General features: G+C 52.7%; 5 protein-coding genes across 5 annotated transcripts; 3 read left to right on the top strand and 2 right to left on the bottom strand.

Moving 5' to 3' along the window:
- Positions 1-1,071: 1,071 nt before the first annotated feature.
- M421DRAFT_399397 (leupeptin-inactivating enzyme 1 precursor) lies at positions 1,072-3,006 on the top strand (the record flags this gene model as incomplete). Its single annotated transcript, XM_033590183.1, has 7 exons — positions 1,072-1,378; positions 1,417-1,514; positions 1,565-1,712; positions 1,744-1,852; positions 1,932-2,393; positions 2,424-2,553; positions 2,597-3,006. Exons 1-7 carry the CDS (start codon positions 1,305-1,307, stop codon positions 3,004-3,006), a joined length of 1,431 nt encoding a protein of 476 aa, XP_033453204.1. The 5' UTR covers positions 1,072-1,304.
- Positions 3,007-5,816: 2,810 nt separating this feature from the next.
- Positions 5,817-6,621, top strand: M421DRAFT_1529 (ARF/SAR superfamily; the record flags this gene model as incomplete). Its single annotated transcript, XM_033587596.1, has 5 exons — positions 5,817-5,891; positions 5,950-5,988; positions 6,085-6,168; positions 6,221-6,544; positions 6,598-6,621. 5 exons carry the CDS (start codon positions 5,817-5,819, stop codon positions 6,619-6,621), a joined length of 546 nt encoding a protein of 181 aa, XP_033453203.1.
- A 2,604-nt stretch (positions 6,622-9,225) lies between these two features.
- On the bottom strand, positions 9,226-9,918 carry M421DRAFT_89268 (uncharacterized protein; the record flags this gene model as incomplete). Its single annotated transcript, XM_033597751.1, has 1 exon — positions 9,226-9,918. The coding sequence occupies one exon, from the start codon at positions 9,916-9,918 to the stop codon at positions 9,226-9,228; it is 693 nt and encodes a 230-aa protein (XP_033453202.1).
- Positions 9,919-10,718: 800 nt separating this feature from the next.
- Positions 10,719-12,347, top strand: M421DRAFT_416549 (putative isomerase YbhE). The gene has a single exon (XM_033591115.1). The coding sequence runs from the start codon at positions 10,838-10,840 to the stop codon at positions 12,020-12,022; it is 1,185 nt and encodes a 394-aa protein (XP_033453201.1). The 5' UTR covers positions 10,719-10,837; the 3' UTR covers positions 12,023-12,347.
- A 1,537-nt stretch (positions 12,348-13,884) lies between these two features.
- Positions 13,885-15,498, bottom strand: M421DRAFT_39642 (uncharacterized protein; the record flags this gene model as incomplete). Its single annotated transcript, XM_033590107.1, has 1 exon — positions 13,885-15,498. A coding segment is annotated over one exon (1,614 nt), but the record flags the coding sequence as incomplete, so codon positions are not given.
- Positions 15,499-16,590: the final 1,092 nt, after the last annotated feature.

The raw sequence follows: 16,590 nt of genomic DNA, 5'->3' as shown, positions 1-16,590 counted from the left end.
GGTCCATGGGCCAGATCGTCACGGCTACAAGTCTTGATTGTCTGGATCAAGGGAAGAATCCACCACAAGCCTAAACCTCCCTCTTCCAGAACTTTTCACGTGTTCCCCATTTATTTCAATGCCAGGGAGGTATCCGGCGGGGCAAGGGGCCATCGTTGTTGCCATGTCTGAAGGAGCATACTGTTGACGATGCTAAGAGACTTCGTTCGAGCCAGCAGTTGTTTGCGAACGCAAGCTCATGGATCGAATGACGTCCGTGAGCGAAATCAGACTCCCTCAGTCGTCTGGACGAAGAGCAGGTTCCAATATGATGAGAGAAGGAGTTCGGCAAGAATTCCCCGACCAATAGGGGATGACTGGCAGATTCAGATTAGAGATGAACAATAATGGCACCTCGTCTGCGCAACCCTCCGATATCTCATAAGAGAGCACCTTGGTACTTTAGCATTCTCGACAATGCCATGACTTGGTGCCTCGTCGGCAACGTAGGGATCGTCTTGATTACTCCAACAAAGACTTTTCGATGTCGCAGTAGGTCTTCGAACAATTACTCCCGGTCTTTGTAGGCAGATCTCCGGCTCGTCCTGCGGGTGGTCTGTGACTGCTACTGACATGAATCAGAGAAGGAAACAGTGCTGGGTTGTTGTCTACAAGGAGGAAGAATGGTGTTACCTCTGAGTCCTGACAACCTACACGGTCTGCGTATGACTACAACAATCGTTTTCCGGCTGGCCCAGGTAATGCAACCTCGCAGATTCGGCTTTGCTTACGGTAGCCTTGGTCTCGTCGATATTAATGAACATCATCAAGCTGATCAAGATCAATCTTCACAGTTTCAAGACGTCCGTCAGATCCATCAAACATCAGGCAATAAGGGCAGTAATGGCATTGGCATTCGTTGCCTGTTCTATCGGCCGATGGTATCCGCTCTGTGCCTTCGTCCTGTGCGATACTGTTATCTAAACCACTGCCGCTCTTTCCTGCATAATTCAAAAAATAGGTAGGCCAACCCATAGTACGACACATCGGTCAAGCCTGCCAAGGCGTCTTATCACGTCTTAACATGGACTTTGCTCCTCTTCGCATGCAGTCGCGTGGCCATTGACATGCTCACTTCACAGCTCGCATCCTCTCTTACTTCACTACCACCGAAGAGGCAGGTCGGGACCGCCAAGCATTCTACGGGTATGCCAAGGACGCATGTTGTACGATTTTCATAAAACGAGCTCCCTGTCTGATGTATTACAACATCAGGCTGTACGCGATAGCCGATATTCCTGGTCTTTGGGAGCGCAACGTGACTGATGGCTGCCGTGGATATGAATGAGGGGCGGAGACAAGATTCCATGACCGGCCACTTCCTTCAACATTCCTGCAGGTCGGAACAGGCCAGAACTTGAAAACGGTTGTGCTCAGGCTGATCACCGCTGCTGCTGCCTGTGCAACGACTTTCGCGCATGCCGCGGCTTTGCTGTCTCGTGCTAACTCCACCGAGAAGCTTGTAACCTCGGTGAGTCCTTTCCTTCTTTCTTGCAACCTTCGCAGCTGTCACTCATACATGAAGCTCTGAGGTATTTGCTTGACATCGATAATTTGTACGCTAAGGCCGAGCATTTACAGTCCATTGCCTACAGGTCTGCGGGGAAAAATCGGGTGATTGGCAGCAAGGGCCACGAGGACACTGTTAGGTGGATCAAGGAGACTCTTGATCAGTTCCCGGACTACTACACTGTGCAGCTTCAGGGGCTTCCCCCTTTTGGTTGGTGTGTCTACGAACCTGGCCGCAAACAACAAGACTATTGAGGCTTTCCCAACCACTTTGGCACCCGAAGGAGATGTTTCTGGACCTCTGGTCTCCATTCCCAACCTAGGCTGAGAAAAGGTAATCTTATCATTACACGTCGAAGATCATTTTTAGTGACGCAAGTCAGGCGGATTTTACCGATAGTTTGGAGGGCAAAATCGCTCTGATTAACCGTGGTACCTGCTTTTTCGGTGTGAAGGTCCAGTTCGCAGCTGCCAAAGGCGCTCTGGACGTCATCGCCTGGAACAACTGCGAAGGTACGCTTGAAGGCTACTCGCTGCAGCTTTTCGAGGATCCTGCAAATCCTTACGTGCCAACCGTCGGCATTACACTCGGCCAAGGAGAGTCTCTCGGGGCTCAAATTCAAGCCGGCGTCGACATTTTCGTGCATCTGAAGAGTGTTGTTCAGAATGCCACTAGCTATAACGTTATTGCTGAGACCATTGCTGGTGATCACGACAACGTCATTCACGTTGGTGGACACTTCGACTCCGTGACAGCCGGCTCAGCTATCAACGATAACGGATCTGGCTCTATCTCCATTCTTGAGATCGCGATTCAGCTGAGAAAATTTACTGTTAACAATGCTGTTCGCTTCTCTTGGTGAGCAGGTGAGGAGGCTGGCCTGCTTGGTGCTGAGTACTACGTCAAGCAGCTATCGCAGGCTGATAAGGACAATATCCGTCTCTTCCTTGGCTTCGACATGATGGCATCACCCAACTATGCCATCCAGATATACGATGGTGATGGTTCAGCGTACAACTCCACTGGTCCCGGCCGGCTCCGCGGAAGCCGAGCACGAGTTCGCTGCTTACTTTGACAATCTCGGTCTTAACCACACCGAGGCTGAGTTTGATGGACGCTCAGACTACGGTCCGTTCCTCAAGGCTGGCATCACTGCAGGCGGTATTGCTGGTGGGGTTGAAGGTATCAAGACTCAGGAAGAGTTTGAGATGTTCGGTGGAGGTGCTGGTGTTCCCTACGATGTCAACTACCACAAGGACGGCGATACAGTCAGTAACCTAAACCTCAAGGCCTGGATCGAATTCGCAAGGGCTATTGCGCATATGGCTGCTACGTACGCGCGCAGCTGGGAGACCATCCCTCCTAGGAACGCGACTGCTTTGGTGAAGAGGTCTGAGAAGCACAACCAGTACAAGCAGGCCTTTCAGAAAGCCAAAAGGTACCAGAAGTGGGCCTAGATATACGTTGGAGGGGATTTACCGCAGGCTATTGTAGGTCGTGTCCATGCAGGACAGCGCTTGCGCTTATAGATGACTCCACGATCAACAAGTTCACAGCGCACTTGGGATTATCGATGTGATGAACAGCGCCCAACAGGCCCTGAGGTGCAGGCTCCAGATCTGAAGAGAACAGCATATGGAGTATAGTCTGCATGGCTAGGCTATATTTGTACACGTTCTTACCTATGCCCTTCACTTGGCTGTCCCAATTTTAATCTGAATATCTCCAAGCTGCGTTAACAAGGAAGATCTACTTCAGGAGTATAACTATAGTGGTTCAATTGTGCGCCTGCGCTCGGAAGATAATCATTGAGCAAGAGCTTTGCCATTCCACTTAGCTCGCTCCAATTTTCCAAAATGCTTGTGCTATTGAGCAAGGCCGAGTCTGCGATGCTGTCCGAGGTGGCTCGATGGCGAGCTAGCAGGTATGGAGAAGCCTTGCATGAAGGTAAGCCTCGTGATAATCAACAAGGTCAATCGAATACGAAACGCCTCATGATAGATTTTGGTACCTTTTTCTTCTCGGTCGAACGCGTATCCGTAGACATATCTTCATCATCTGAGCGCTTGGACTCGGAATCGTCGCGATCTGGCGGTGAATCCCCTTCCTTGTCGATACGCTTTGGAGACTCAGCCCTTGACTCTAGCAAACCGACTTGCTTCCGTGTTTGAGCCAACGTTGACGTGCTCTGTACTTGCAGGTAGAACCTTAGACTTTTTGGGCAGCGACTCTGGTGCGCCAGTGTCAAGAGCTCGCTTTTTGCCTACAGAATTGTGAGGTTGGTCTTCTTTCAATGGTCTTCTGCTATCTGTTTCGTCTGTAGTCGATGAGTGTACTTTTTTTATCAAGAATCCCATTAGCATGAACCTCTTTATCATTCGTGGCCGAGGTGACCTCAACCAACCCCGCCTTATGCACATCGACAGCTCCACGCGCTATTTTGTCAGCAATTAAGAAATCTAATTCGTCTCTAGAGTACGGACAATCAGTGACGATGTCTACGTGGTGGCGTCCGATCAGAAACCGCAGAGCGCGACTACTGTGGCTGCGCAAGTCTCGGAATTGCCCTGTGAACGCTTCACTGTCGACTCTCAGCGCACCCAACAAATATTTCTTGTCGGTGTGCAGAAGGTTCAGTTGTCGGATCCTGGCCTCGTCTTGTAGCTCTCTGACAGTCATTATATCATGAAGATCTGGGCACTGGTAGTAATGTGGGCGGCGGTTACTGGGGATATAGAACCAGACGTGGTTAGTCACAGTTCGCAGACCAACTCCTCGAAAATGTCCTAAAGGTATCTTGGATAACGTAGGGTCATCATCATCCATCGCAAACAGGTCCGCTGCAAGAGATTCGATATTGTCGCGCGCGTCGTAGTTATCAAGCTCATCGGCATCAATTCTCGAGCCTGACGCACGTCTCATTCTGACCTGCCGAATAGGGGTCGTTCCTGGAGGGTGCAAAATGTAGACTGGGACGAGCGAAGCTCACCTCCTCTGGCATGGATTGTTCAAGCTGTATACATGCCAGTCAGCATTGTAACGGATCATGTACGGCTGCAGGATCCATGGAGGGTTCCTGGTATTCCTTGTGGACGGCAGATAGCCAGAATATCTGGTCCAGTTGTTTGTGTATCTTGGTAGGTCCATGGGCTGTCGAAGATACCGACGCTCAACATTCTCACGCAGTCGCCTCTGCCCCATGTACTCTCGGCAGTACCGAAGGCGATCCAGCCCTTTATTGGTAGGAGATTCTGGTCTGTAGTCTCGCGGTCGGCTCATGGAGTTTTGTGTTTGGTAGGGCATGGCAGAGATTGTGTCGTCACGTTTGTGCTGTGATCTTGATGAATGGAAAAAAGTGGGTAACGGCCACCTTCTTCAATGCAGGCAGCAGAGAGATTCTGACTTTGCTTTACAGAGCCTATGGTTATGACAGAGCAGACAGGCCGGAGAAACGACCACTCTATTCTAGCTGAAGAGGAACAAGCAGAGAACTCTGCAAGGAGCATTGTGAACCGTAGACGTGAAACAGGAGCCTGGAAGACTCAGCTCGCAGATCAAAACAAAAACATTCTTGTAGAATTTAGAGCATTTGGAAAGAGAACACTATGAGATATATCCACAACAGAAGTCGCACAATGCAATGCTACAGACATGGCTGTCTCACACTCGCACAGGCAGTGTACGGGTAGTTTGCACGCTTTCAGGTCGCAGGCCAGCCGGCACCAGCCATACAGTTGACAAGGGTCTTTGATTGCCAGTATCTTCAACAGGTGCAGGACTTCCGCAGACCGCACTCACTTGTATCACGCCGCACGTCTGTACCGGCAGCCTTGAGCAGCTGGTTGCAAGCCAAGCACGCGAGACCATGCATGAACGCTATGTGACTCCTTCAATCCAGAACTGGTGAATAAGGACAGGTCGGCCCTACTGCGAGCAGGCGTGCAGTTGCGGTGAAGGAGTTAGTGTGAAGACTCGCGGGACCCTGCGAGACGGCTGCGGCTGCGCTAACGTTAGTGGATGCCCCATGTTTGCTTTGTTTGCAGCCGAGCCACCGCCACAACTTTCTGGCCAGACAGCGACGCTATCTTGACACACGACACAAACACTGCCACTTCTCTTGAACCTCTCCAAGTGGGCCGTATCGACCTTCGACCTCTCGATCGTTCCACGGACACTCCCGACCGCTTCGACTGCGCGAAAGCTTCCACCGGCGGTCAGCAAGCTGCACCGCGAGTCAAACCCGACGCAGACACAGCAAACACACAGCATGGGTGGCTATATCTCCAAGTTTTCGGGGTTGATTTGGGCAAAGAAGGAGACAAGAATACTCATTCTGGGACTTGTAAGAGAAACCAAGACAGGTAAAGCTGCTGAAGTTCAGGTGCTGACGACAAACACAGGACAATGCTGGCAAGACGACCTTGTTGTACAGGCTGAAGGTATGTGGAAACACGATCCATACCGGCAAGCGTTGCCGCGCGCTTTCAATGCGAGGCAGACATACTCCGTGATGCGGTTGCTAAGAAGCGCAACAGATCGGCGAAGTCGTCACGACAATACCGACCATTGGATTCAACGTCGAGTCGGTGACATACAAGAACCTCAACTTCAATGTCTGGGTACGTGCGCCAAAGAAAAAGTGATTGCTCGGCGAAGTCTGACATATCTCAGGATCTTGGAGGCCAAACTTCAATTCGCCCGTACTGGCGGTGCTACTACGCCAACACCGCCGCCGTAATTTTCGTAATCGACAGTACCGACATCGACCGTCTTTCTACAGCAGCTGAGGAGCTGTCTGCCATGCTCAACGAGGAAGAATTGCGAGACGCTGCATTGCTAGTCTTTGCAAATAAGCAAGATCAACCGGGCGCTAAGGGCGCAGGTGAGATTAGTGAAGCTTTGAGGTTAGGAGAGCTCAAAGACCGCAACTGGAGTATTGTCGCCTGCAGTGCGGTCGATGGCCGAGGTGTGGACGAAGGCATGGATTGGCTCGTGGTAAGTATTTGCTGTACGAACAACTTACTGTGAACCCTGCTGACTTGCTGCAGTCAAACGTGAACAACGACAACTAGACCGCTGGCCGGCATAATACGCGAGATGGACGATGTAGTAATGACAGTACGTTCTTGCAAGAGAGGGATTCCAGCACACTTGTCAGACTGTATATATGGGGTAGACAGCAGCTGGCTTTCGCTATGGCGTTGGAATCGCCAATTTTTGCACAGCCTTTGCTTTCTTACCACCTCTGAATCTGGTGTGTGCACGCTCGGCACATGGAGATCAGTGACTGCTCAACTAGGATAGCTAGACTTGATTGTCAGCGCTCTCGAAGTGGATGGTCGTGAATCCCTAACAGCGTGCAAAAGTCTTGCTCTGAATGCGTGAGAACAATGTGGCAATGGACGGCCGCGATGTGCTTGCTATAGCAGGCAGGGACTGTGATGCACCTAGCCTTCAAAACACATCACACTACCAGCATGTCTAGCATTAGAGGACTTCTCGACTAGTGTAACCACGTGGCTCTGATCACATGATATCTTATTGTAGCAGGCACTGCCCGGTGGGCAAGTGCACTTACCTGAGAGCTGAGAACACACATCACGACATCACACAACAAGACAACAGATAGCAATACAATCGTTGATCACAGTCTCCGACCGACACTGCTCACGCAGTTACAACTAGCTTGACCAGTCCACCAGAGCGGCAATCACTCTATTGGATGCGAGTATCGGAACTAGTGCGTCCATCTTTGAAGATCTCTATGGGTCACAACACACGGCGACGACTGGCTTCTCGGATTTTACTTCCGCACCGCCATCACATCGTTGAGCTCGCACAAAGACTTTATGGGCGCGTCCAATGACTGTGAGATGCAAGCGATTCCACATATCTCCCACAATTCTGTAAGAGTCTCGATCTTCTCATGGAAGTCGATGCGCTTGTCAAGGCAAGGGTTGGACACGCGATAGAGCAGCTCAACATTACGCCCGAGAGGATCGTAAACAGCTCTTTACGAAGCTAGACACGACTTTAATGTGGACTCTGTCATTGGGCATATTGCAAGTCGAGTTGCAGAGCTCGTGGCCACCCCTATCATGATGGCTAAATTCTATGTCACAGCACCCGCGCATGCACTGATCTTGTACCGATCATGTTCATATCTGGCGGTGATATACGTCTGTACAGTCATGTGGAGGCCTTCCTACCCTATCTTGAAGAACTTGGCAACGTGTTGCTGGAACAGTGCGGTAACAATATTGATCCTGCAGGTACCCTGCCTTTGTACTTGGGAACATTAGTATCTGACAGGACTACCCCATCGATCACGATGCGTGATTCCGCGTAAAAGGCAAGAATGAGGTTATGGAGTATACGAATGATGTCCTCGTTGGTCCAGTCATGCAGAATGTGCTGGGTACAGTTGTACTTCGCCCCTCGATAATTTGCGGCTTGAACAAGTCGTGCTGCTCTCGATACCGTCAACGCTGGGTACATGGGTCAATGCTGAAGCAGTATCTTATACGACGATGCGACCTGATGTTGACGGTACTCGCGACTTGAATGCTGCAGCTTGCTGTCCCAAGCCGCCGCCGACATCAACAAGGGGGGCAGAGTCAGCTGCAGCTATGAAGCTGCCAATGTACTTCTCGATAGGGTATGACTAGACTCAGCTGTGCAATTGTTTGATCTGCATCGCATGGCCAAGCGCTTTCATCTGCTCAGGATGTTGCTTTATCCACCCGAACGAAGGTAGAGCGGTCTTCAAAGCCACATAGACGGGAGGCTCTCTAGCATCTTCCATGACCTGATATCCATGCTCATGCAGATATTGAGGCAGTACTTGAGTGATCAGATCGTGCAAGTGTGCGTGACATGCGGGAAGGCACCAAAGACATCAGGGTGCGCTTTCGTGATCCGGGTTGCGGTGAACGTGATCTTGTCAGTTCGGACGATGAAATCGAAGGCTGCCATTGACCGGAAGAGATGGGCGAGTAGGGTCGGCGACGTACTGATGCCATGAAGAAGTGCTGTAGTCGGACTGGTTTTGCGGTTGGCTGCAAGAGTCGTGAAGACGTCAAGGTCGGTGCCAATCTGCATAAAGACCCATTGCATGTGCTGAAAGGCATTGACATTGCGAATCGAATGAAACGCAATTCATCACCTAAATCGGATCTCAGACCCCAGACTAGATCGAAGTTGGAGGCGATATCTCGCTGTACGTCTCGAAGCTGCTCTTGAGTGGCAGATAATACTCGGATCTGGTCGATGATAGTCTCCATATGTGAAAGTCGTGTTGTAGCTGAGCTAAAATGATGGTGAGATGACAACGATCGCGAATTGGAATGATGTCCCGCTGACACGGGAGTGGTGTTCGAGCGAGCAGCCCACCCTTTGTACCTCAGTCAACCGTTCCGAATCAGTCTTATAGGCAGCAGCGCTCAGCTGACTTGATGGAGAGCGTCAGCTTTTTACCTCGACTCTGTACATCTGCGTTTGGCGGAAGAACGTAATAGCCGAGCCGTGACGATTGTGCGGGAGATGACCACCACCAAGACCTGCAGCATAGTTGAATGGACTTCATTTGGCGACGAAACGAAATTGCATACCGCAACGACCGATCAGATGGTACTTTTCAGAGGCGCTCCCGGAAGGAAATGCCGCAACACAAGCTCTCAGGGCTCGCTTGCACGGACTCCACCCTCCTGTCGTTGTCTCTCTTCCCATTGCTTCTCTGCATGCGCCTTTAATCCTGTGCACCACTCATCGAACTTTTTGATGAGCGTTTTCTGGTACAGCCACTTGACTGGATACGCCAACACACCGCCCATGACCTCCCACGAATGTATCTCACACTGTTCTTCTCCTTTGATGATTACCTCGTTGAAACGCTCGACATTCATGTTTTTGCCAATGAAGTCTATCTTATCGCCCTTCCAGGCAACGCGATACACTTGTGAGAGATCTGCGGTGTACACTGGGGAAGCGCCAAGGGTCGCAGGCGAGATGTATGAAGACGGCATTGATGGGGTTGACAGATCGCTAACGATCATGTGCGAAGGCGATTCTTTCGAGCCTGGACTGCCCATTACAGCATGCAAGGTGAGCTTTGTGCCCCGCTGGATGATTGGAGACGCGTCGCCCGATTCAGTATTGGCAGGTCGAGTCGCAGACGCAGGCTGTTCTGTAATGCTGACTCTGGGGACAAGTGTGCACCATTTCGGATAGGTTGAGGTATCGAGCAAAATGTCGAACACGAACGACGCTGGTGCATTGATTTTCCCCGAGCCGGTTACAGAGAGAACACCATTCTCTGCAGACACCGTGGGCGTTGTTATGTCTTTTGGCGGCCATGCAACTTCAGCCATCGCAGTAAAAGTCGTATGCAATTTAAAGAGGTGGAAGTAATAGCGGTGCAGTCTGGCAGGGCGTGACGATGTGATGTGTTGTGGGCGAGAAGGAACGAGCGTCATCAGCAGCGACACCGTCAGCAAATACCCTTGCACTCTACTTGGAAGCTAGCCCAAAACGCGAAGGACTTCATTGCATCTCACCTTGCTGCGATGACTGTATCTGCGGCAAATCTAGTGGAACGGGAGGTACAATTATCCCTACGCATGACTGCTTCTGAAGTGAGAAGGAATAGTGCAGGTTGCCAGGTGAATAAGTGACCGACAAGCAAGCATATACGGTACGCAGCAACACAGTACCTATTACCTACGTATATGGATCTATTAACGATGGTTATGGGACAAATCATCCTATGTCAGACCTCCGCGAAGTGATGTTCATCGGTAGACAGAATGCATGCATAGGAGGAGCGCGTTCAGCCGAGGGGCGAAGCAGATTCAGTACCCAGCCTTGTCGTACAGCGGCTGAGAGACAACGCCTCAAGTACCTAGCTGCATGATGCGAGAGGGAAGAAAAGAAGGATCTGATCTGCATACGAAGTACCGACCCCGCAGAAACGAAATTTGGGGTCTTTCTCCGGGGGATTCGGGCCCCAACCCCCAGAAGACACGATAAGTCCAATAATGAATTACCCGACATCGGGAGGGCCAAGCTCTTGATCCGGCACTAGCAAGCAGGAGCACTGTGGCAGTCAGAAAAACGTGTGCTGAAGTCGGCCCGTTGGCCTGCCGCCTCCCTAAACAATGTTTCAAGTGCAGGCCAAGCCAATGGAAAGAGTGACAGTCGCGGTGATTACCAGCAAGGAACAGATGTCGTACATATAGCAGGTCTTCCCCATAACTCGTAAATACAGAGACCTGCAAATTCCAGTTCACCATGTTGCCAACTCAATCATTGCTAATTCCGCTATTTGGAGGAGCTGCGGCGGCTGCAAACCTGTACGCGACACACTACTCCGGAACTATCAACCACCTCACTTTCAACAACAACTCCTTGACCCTTGTGAGCTCCGAGAAGACCGGTCAAACACTGCCAAGCTGGATCACCTACGACGCCGTAGGCAAGAAGCTGTACATTCCTGACGAGAATTTCGACGAGAACAGTAGCGGAGTGCTCGTCTCCTACTCCGTCGACGCCAAGGGCGCCTTGACCAAGGCTGGAAACACAACTACGCCCCGTGGTGGAGTCGCAACTGTGCTGTACGGCGGCAAGGACGGCAGAGGATTCATCGCGAATGCGCACTACCACACTGCGCAGGTGTCAACTTACAAATTGCCTTTGAAAGATGGCAGGCCTCTCCAGACATTAAACTACACATTGGATGGCCCTGGCGCGGATCCAGATCGTCAGGAGGCACCACATCCGCACCAAGTCCTTGTGGACCCAACTGGCGACTTCCTGCTGGTCACTGATCTTGGTTCAGACAAGATCCACATCAACAAGATTGACAAGAATACCGGCAAGCTGACCCAGTGTCCATCTGCAAAGACATTGTATGGTGCTGGACCTCGTCACGCTGCCTTCTGGTCTCCTTCTTGCTCCAAGTCCAGGGCTGCACAGGGCCGGGGTACCGTACTCTACGTTGCCAACGAGCTGTCAAACACCGTGACTGGATGGAGCGTGTCGTACCCTAGCGGCGGCTGCCTGGAGTTGACTCCAAAGCAAATCATTACACCCTACGAGGGCAACAGCACTGCTCCATCTGGCGCGAGCCTGGGAGAGATTAGGGTCCAAGGAAACTTCCTGTATACCTCCAACAGGGGTGATCAGTCCTTCGCGCCCTACGATTCTCTTACTCAGTACGACATTGCGGCTAATGGCTCAATTGCTTGGACAGAGCTGACCTCAGCGTACGGTCTGCTCCCCCGCAGCTTCGAATTAAACTTAGCTGGTGACTACATCGCCATTGGTGACCAAATTTCGGACAATGTGGCTATCGTAAAGCGCGACATCACCACTGGAAAGCTTGGTGCCCTCGCTGCAAATCTGACGGTCACTGGTCCATCAGACCCCAACTCTGGAAACCCGGTGGGTCTCAACACGGTCATCTGGGCGGAATAGATGTTTTCGCCGGACATGCATACGACACGAATACGGCAACTGAGCGTCTTCGATGAGCCACTTGGCGTTCACACCTCAACAGCAACACCACCCGCAGACACCAACGCAACTTTAGGATGATTTAACCATCTACGAATAGATAACTACTAAGCTAGTTAATTCTCTCTGTAAATTTCAAAGTTACAGTCTAACATTTAAGTGTGTAGTGCTGGCAAGAAAAGCTGTAAAGTGCATGGATGTAACTCATCGGCAGCTCTCGGGTGCAGTAGACCGAGAATATGTAGAAAAGCTGTGGTAGATTACGAAGCAGCTGGCTTGATCACGATCGTTGTCTGGTTGTGTGATGAGTCCAAACGCGAGTCGAGGCTCGTGCATGTCCCGCATGCAATCCGTGACCAAATCCGCCTGACCGAAAGTTTGGCCGCAGCATATGCTATCCTTGGTGAAGCAAACCGCAATCGCAGCTGATCCTGTGGCGTTTGCTGCTGTATGAGAAGGATACTTATGCCCCGTGTTCACGCCAAATACTGCCTCAACATCATCGAATCTGTTGCCCGCCGTGGTTCTCTTTGTTAACGATGGTGAGTTTACGTCTCTTCCAGCAGACGCAGCAAAGGACCACCCACATCTCATCAATGTCACCGCCTTCGATCGATACGAAGATGATGAGATCTACGAGGAGACTTTAGCTTCCACCTTCAATGTCTGGGATGCTGTGGTGACTCTGCTCCACAGGACCTCAGCCGAGACACTCCAGAACTTCCTCGATGGCAGCGAGGATGATTTCAAAGTAGTCCTTGCATGGAAAGAAGGCCCCACCCGAGTCCTGATCTGAAGGAAGGGTGCAGATATTTTGGTACGCACACATGCGGACTGCATCTGTGTCACTCGTAGCGAGGCTATCACTGACACAGAGACTAGGTAGGCGATTTCCAGGACCAGCCCAATGCCGCTGGCGGCGTCTACGAACGGGACAATGTGATTCGTTGCAATATACAGAGCTCGAGTGCCTGGACTGTCAGATACGCCTCTTTCGGGCTATACACAAAACGCGACTGGTCTGCAGTATGGGATGGTAAATTCACCAAAGAACCTCTGCCCTTTCGAGGCACTGTCTTCACCGATATCAGCAATCGAAATCATATTCAGGCAACAATCGGTAGGATCATCATGGGTAGATGTCCTTGGTCGAGTGATAAGTTTGAGTGGATTGTCTCGACTAATTAAGTAGGCGCGGTTGCACTCTGCAGCTTTCCGCTGGTGTTCATAGCCCTTTTATCTGGAAACCGAAACTTCACCTCTTCGTGTGTTGCATTGAACTTCAACAACAAATTCTCTTCTCATCTTGTAATAGTGCCAGGACCACCTCCGCCTCCCGTATCAACAAAGTTATCAAGGGAATCGCATGTTCCGGCTCAGCACACCTAGCCTAACCGGCTCCAATTACTGTGCAATGTGCTCTCGCAAGTTGCAACCCGGGAAGGCCATGCGCACACAGCACATATGCGACCTGCCTTCGACTATCTACTGTTGCATACTGACATTTTGGTTGAGTTCGTGTCCTGTTCTTGCGTCATATACGAAGATATGGTACTTGTGCTAAATCTAGCGTGAACATGGCTGGACATGAATAATAACAGCGTTTACATCTTGCAACGACTCCAGCTGCGTTGAGCTGGACCAGGGTACTTGTAGAAGAATGCCAAGAGGACGATATCGAAAGAAAAACAAGCAGCTCCAAATGGTCAGCGGTGACGTGACGCTGCTCTTTCCCACACCTTTTCAGCCAAACGCTATGCAAAACCATTCGTATATCGTGTCAAGACATGCTTCGTCAATCTGAGATTCGCCTACGCGGCGCTACCACCTGCACCGCCGGGCTGCGAAGGACTGTTGCCTCTGCGAGTTCGCCCACTGAAGACATCACTCAACCTTGTGCTGATACGTGTGCCATGGCGATCGCCTCTTGTGACGTCTTCGGCACTGGCGTTGGCATTGTCCTCGGCAACGTCGCCGCTCTGATTGCGTCGCTGCTCGCGCAGACGGCGCAGGGCGCCTATTCGATCCTCGGCCGGGGCATCAGGGTGCGAACGGAAGAAGAGGATGTCACGGAGTCCTGGACGGCGGTGGTGTGAAGACTCGGCTTCAGGGTTCAGGGGCGGTGCAAGCTCGTCGCCCTGCGAGTTGCTGGACTCGTTGGTCTTCGTTGGGCGCAGGTCGACTCGGCAGAGGGGACATGTGCCGGAGACGTTGAGCAGCCAAGGATCCACACACTCGGGATGAAACTTGTGGTCGCAAGGCAGCACCCGGATGTCCTGCCCCTTCTCAAAGTCTTCTGTGCAGATGGAGCACCCCAGCGTGTCGTCGCTGACTGCTTCGGTCGTGCTGGCGCCGGCAAGTACCGCAGGGGCAATGGCGGCAGAGATGCCTTCGGGCTGTTCTGACATGGCGAGAGGGGCGGAAGTCGCGGGAGCCGCGGGAGGTTCTCGTGTCGTCTCGTGAGGGGCTGCCAGAGTCTCGTTCTTCGCCGCTTCAGTCGACGTCGTGGCGGTGGCGGGCAAGGCAGTCGCAGTCGCAGTCGCAGTCGCAGTCGCAGTCGCAGCCGCAGCAGTGTTGTCTACGCCGTCAATGTTCCTCGCCTCGCCTGTGGAGCCCAGCTCGACGTCTGTTGGCTTGGCGGGCTCCTTCTCGCCGAACTTGACGATGGGTATCGTGTCCAGTATGGCTCGCCCCAGGCCCTTGGCCCTGCTCTGGCGGGGCCTGCCCAGCACATTGCGCGGTCCGTAGCGCTCCGGGTGGCGGTGTGCGCGAATGGCACCGGTCAGGATGATGACCAGGAACAGGGCGGTGATGATGCCGGTGATGCTGTAGAGGATGATCATGGCGACGGCCGTCGAGGGCGAGGGGCCCAAGGGGTTCTGCTGCTGGTCGCTGCTGCCGTTGCCGCCGCTGCTGCTGCTGCTGCTGCCGCCGCTGTTGCTGTTGCTGATGCCACGGGCCTGAACTTGGACAAAGAACTTCATGTGGACGGCGAGGTCGTCGATCTGGTTGAGGACGGCGGCCGAGCTGGTCTTGTTGGTCATGGAGAGCACGGGAAAGTCCTGCATGTTACCGTTGTCGTCGCCGTAGTCGCAGTAGTCGGTCACGGTACTGTACAGGACAACGCCCGAGATGTTTGCGTTCCCGTTCTCGTAGGCCTGGCTGAAGAGGCCCTGCGCGTCGACGTAGCCAGGGTAGTCGGCCGGGTTGCAACTGATGAAGGCGATTTCGCCGTCCGCGATGCTGCCCACCGTGGAGCCATTTGTGCGGTACAGATTGCCCTCGATCGACTGCTGCGCACCCTGGCGCGTCAGCGGCACCAGCGCGGCAAGCTCCTTGCCATCGGCGCCCTGCAGCGGCAGTGTGCCCTGGAAGTAGCTCGAGTTGACCGTCGACGTGTTGGACGGCGTGATGCTGGCGGACGCGATGGCAGCCAGCGCGGCGAGGGCGGAGAGCAGCATGGCAGCGGCGCACGTCGACCCGCGGGCGGCCGTGGCGGGTGCTTCGTTCTTATCGATTTCGCGCGGGGTGTGGCTTGGAAACGCCTCTCAGCCGCGTCGGGCGTCCAGACTGCAGCAGCGGGAAGGGCAGATCAAGAGCGCAGTCGCAGTCGCAGCCACAGTCGTAGTCACTGTCGCAGTCACTGTCGCAGTCACTGTCGCAGTCACTGTCGTCGTTGGAATCGAGATGGGCACTCGTGTCATCTTCTCGGCCGCAGCAGACAGCGGAAGATGCGGTACATGAAGCATGGCAGCTGTGACGGGTACCGCAGAAGCCGGACGACGCTGTCGTCTGCTGGCTCCACTCGCCTTGTGCACTTTGAAACTCGGCGCGGCCTAATCGTCTAATCGTCGCTGCACTGCCTCAGATCTGATGGGCTTGACCAGCTTGACCAGCTTGACCCGATCACCTGTGACCTCTCTCCATCTGTCCACGCCTGAGCCCATCCGCCGCCCTCCGTGTGGTCCGTCCCTACACACACCCGCTGGTTGCCCTGGAGTGCTGATGTCATGCTGCGAAGCCTGAGCCGGTCGCGAGACCCGTCTCAAACAGAAACGTCCATCCTATCCAATAGACTGTCGCAGCTCTTCCCGGACTTTTGCCATTTGTATTACCGGTTTCGAATGTGCAACGCGTGCGACAAGCATCTAGATAATGTCGTGTTCCAGTTCAAGCATCGACATGGCGAAGCCTTGATCTCACAAGTGAAGCGGTCGATCACCATTATTGATCAGCCGAGTTTTCCATGCGGTGCACATCGAACTGGCGATCACCAGTGTTCCTCCTCAAACCGTTCATCGCACTTCGATTCACCGCTCCTGCCGGCGTCATCCGGCGGCCGTCACCTCTGAAGGTCTACCTCGTATTATCCCGTGTGGCTAGCTGCCTGCCTGCCTTTCACAGAATGAAGGCGCTGGACAGATCCAGAAAAGACCAAGGGGACCTGTGCAGCCGGTACATACAATCGAAGCAGCTCCGACACGCGAACTGAAGGTGAACTGGAGATGCTGACACATCATTCGAAGACG

Source organism: Didymella exigua (assembly GCF_010094145.1).
Source record: "Didymella exigua CBS 183.55 unplaced genomic scaffold M421scaffold_3, whole genome shotgun sequence".
Lineage (NCBI taxonomy): Eukaryota > Fungi > Ascomycota > Dothideomycetes > Pleosporales > Didymellaceae > Didymella > Didymella exigua.
The sequence above is the reverse complement of the archived record's forward strand: the minus strand, read 5'-3'. Positions and strand labels throughout refer to the sequence as shown.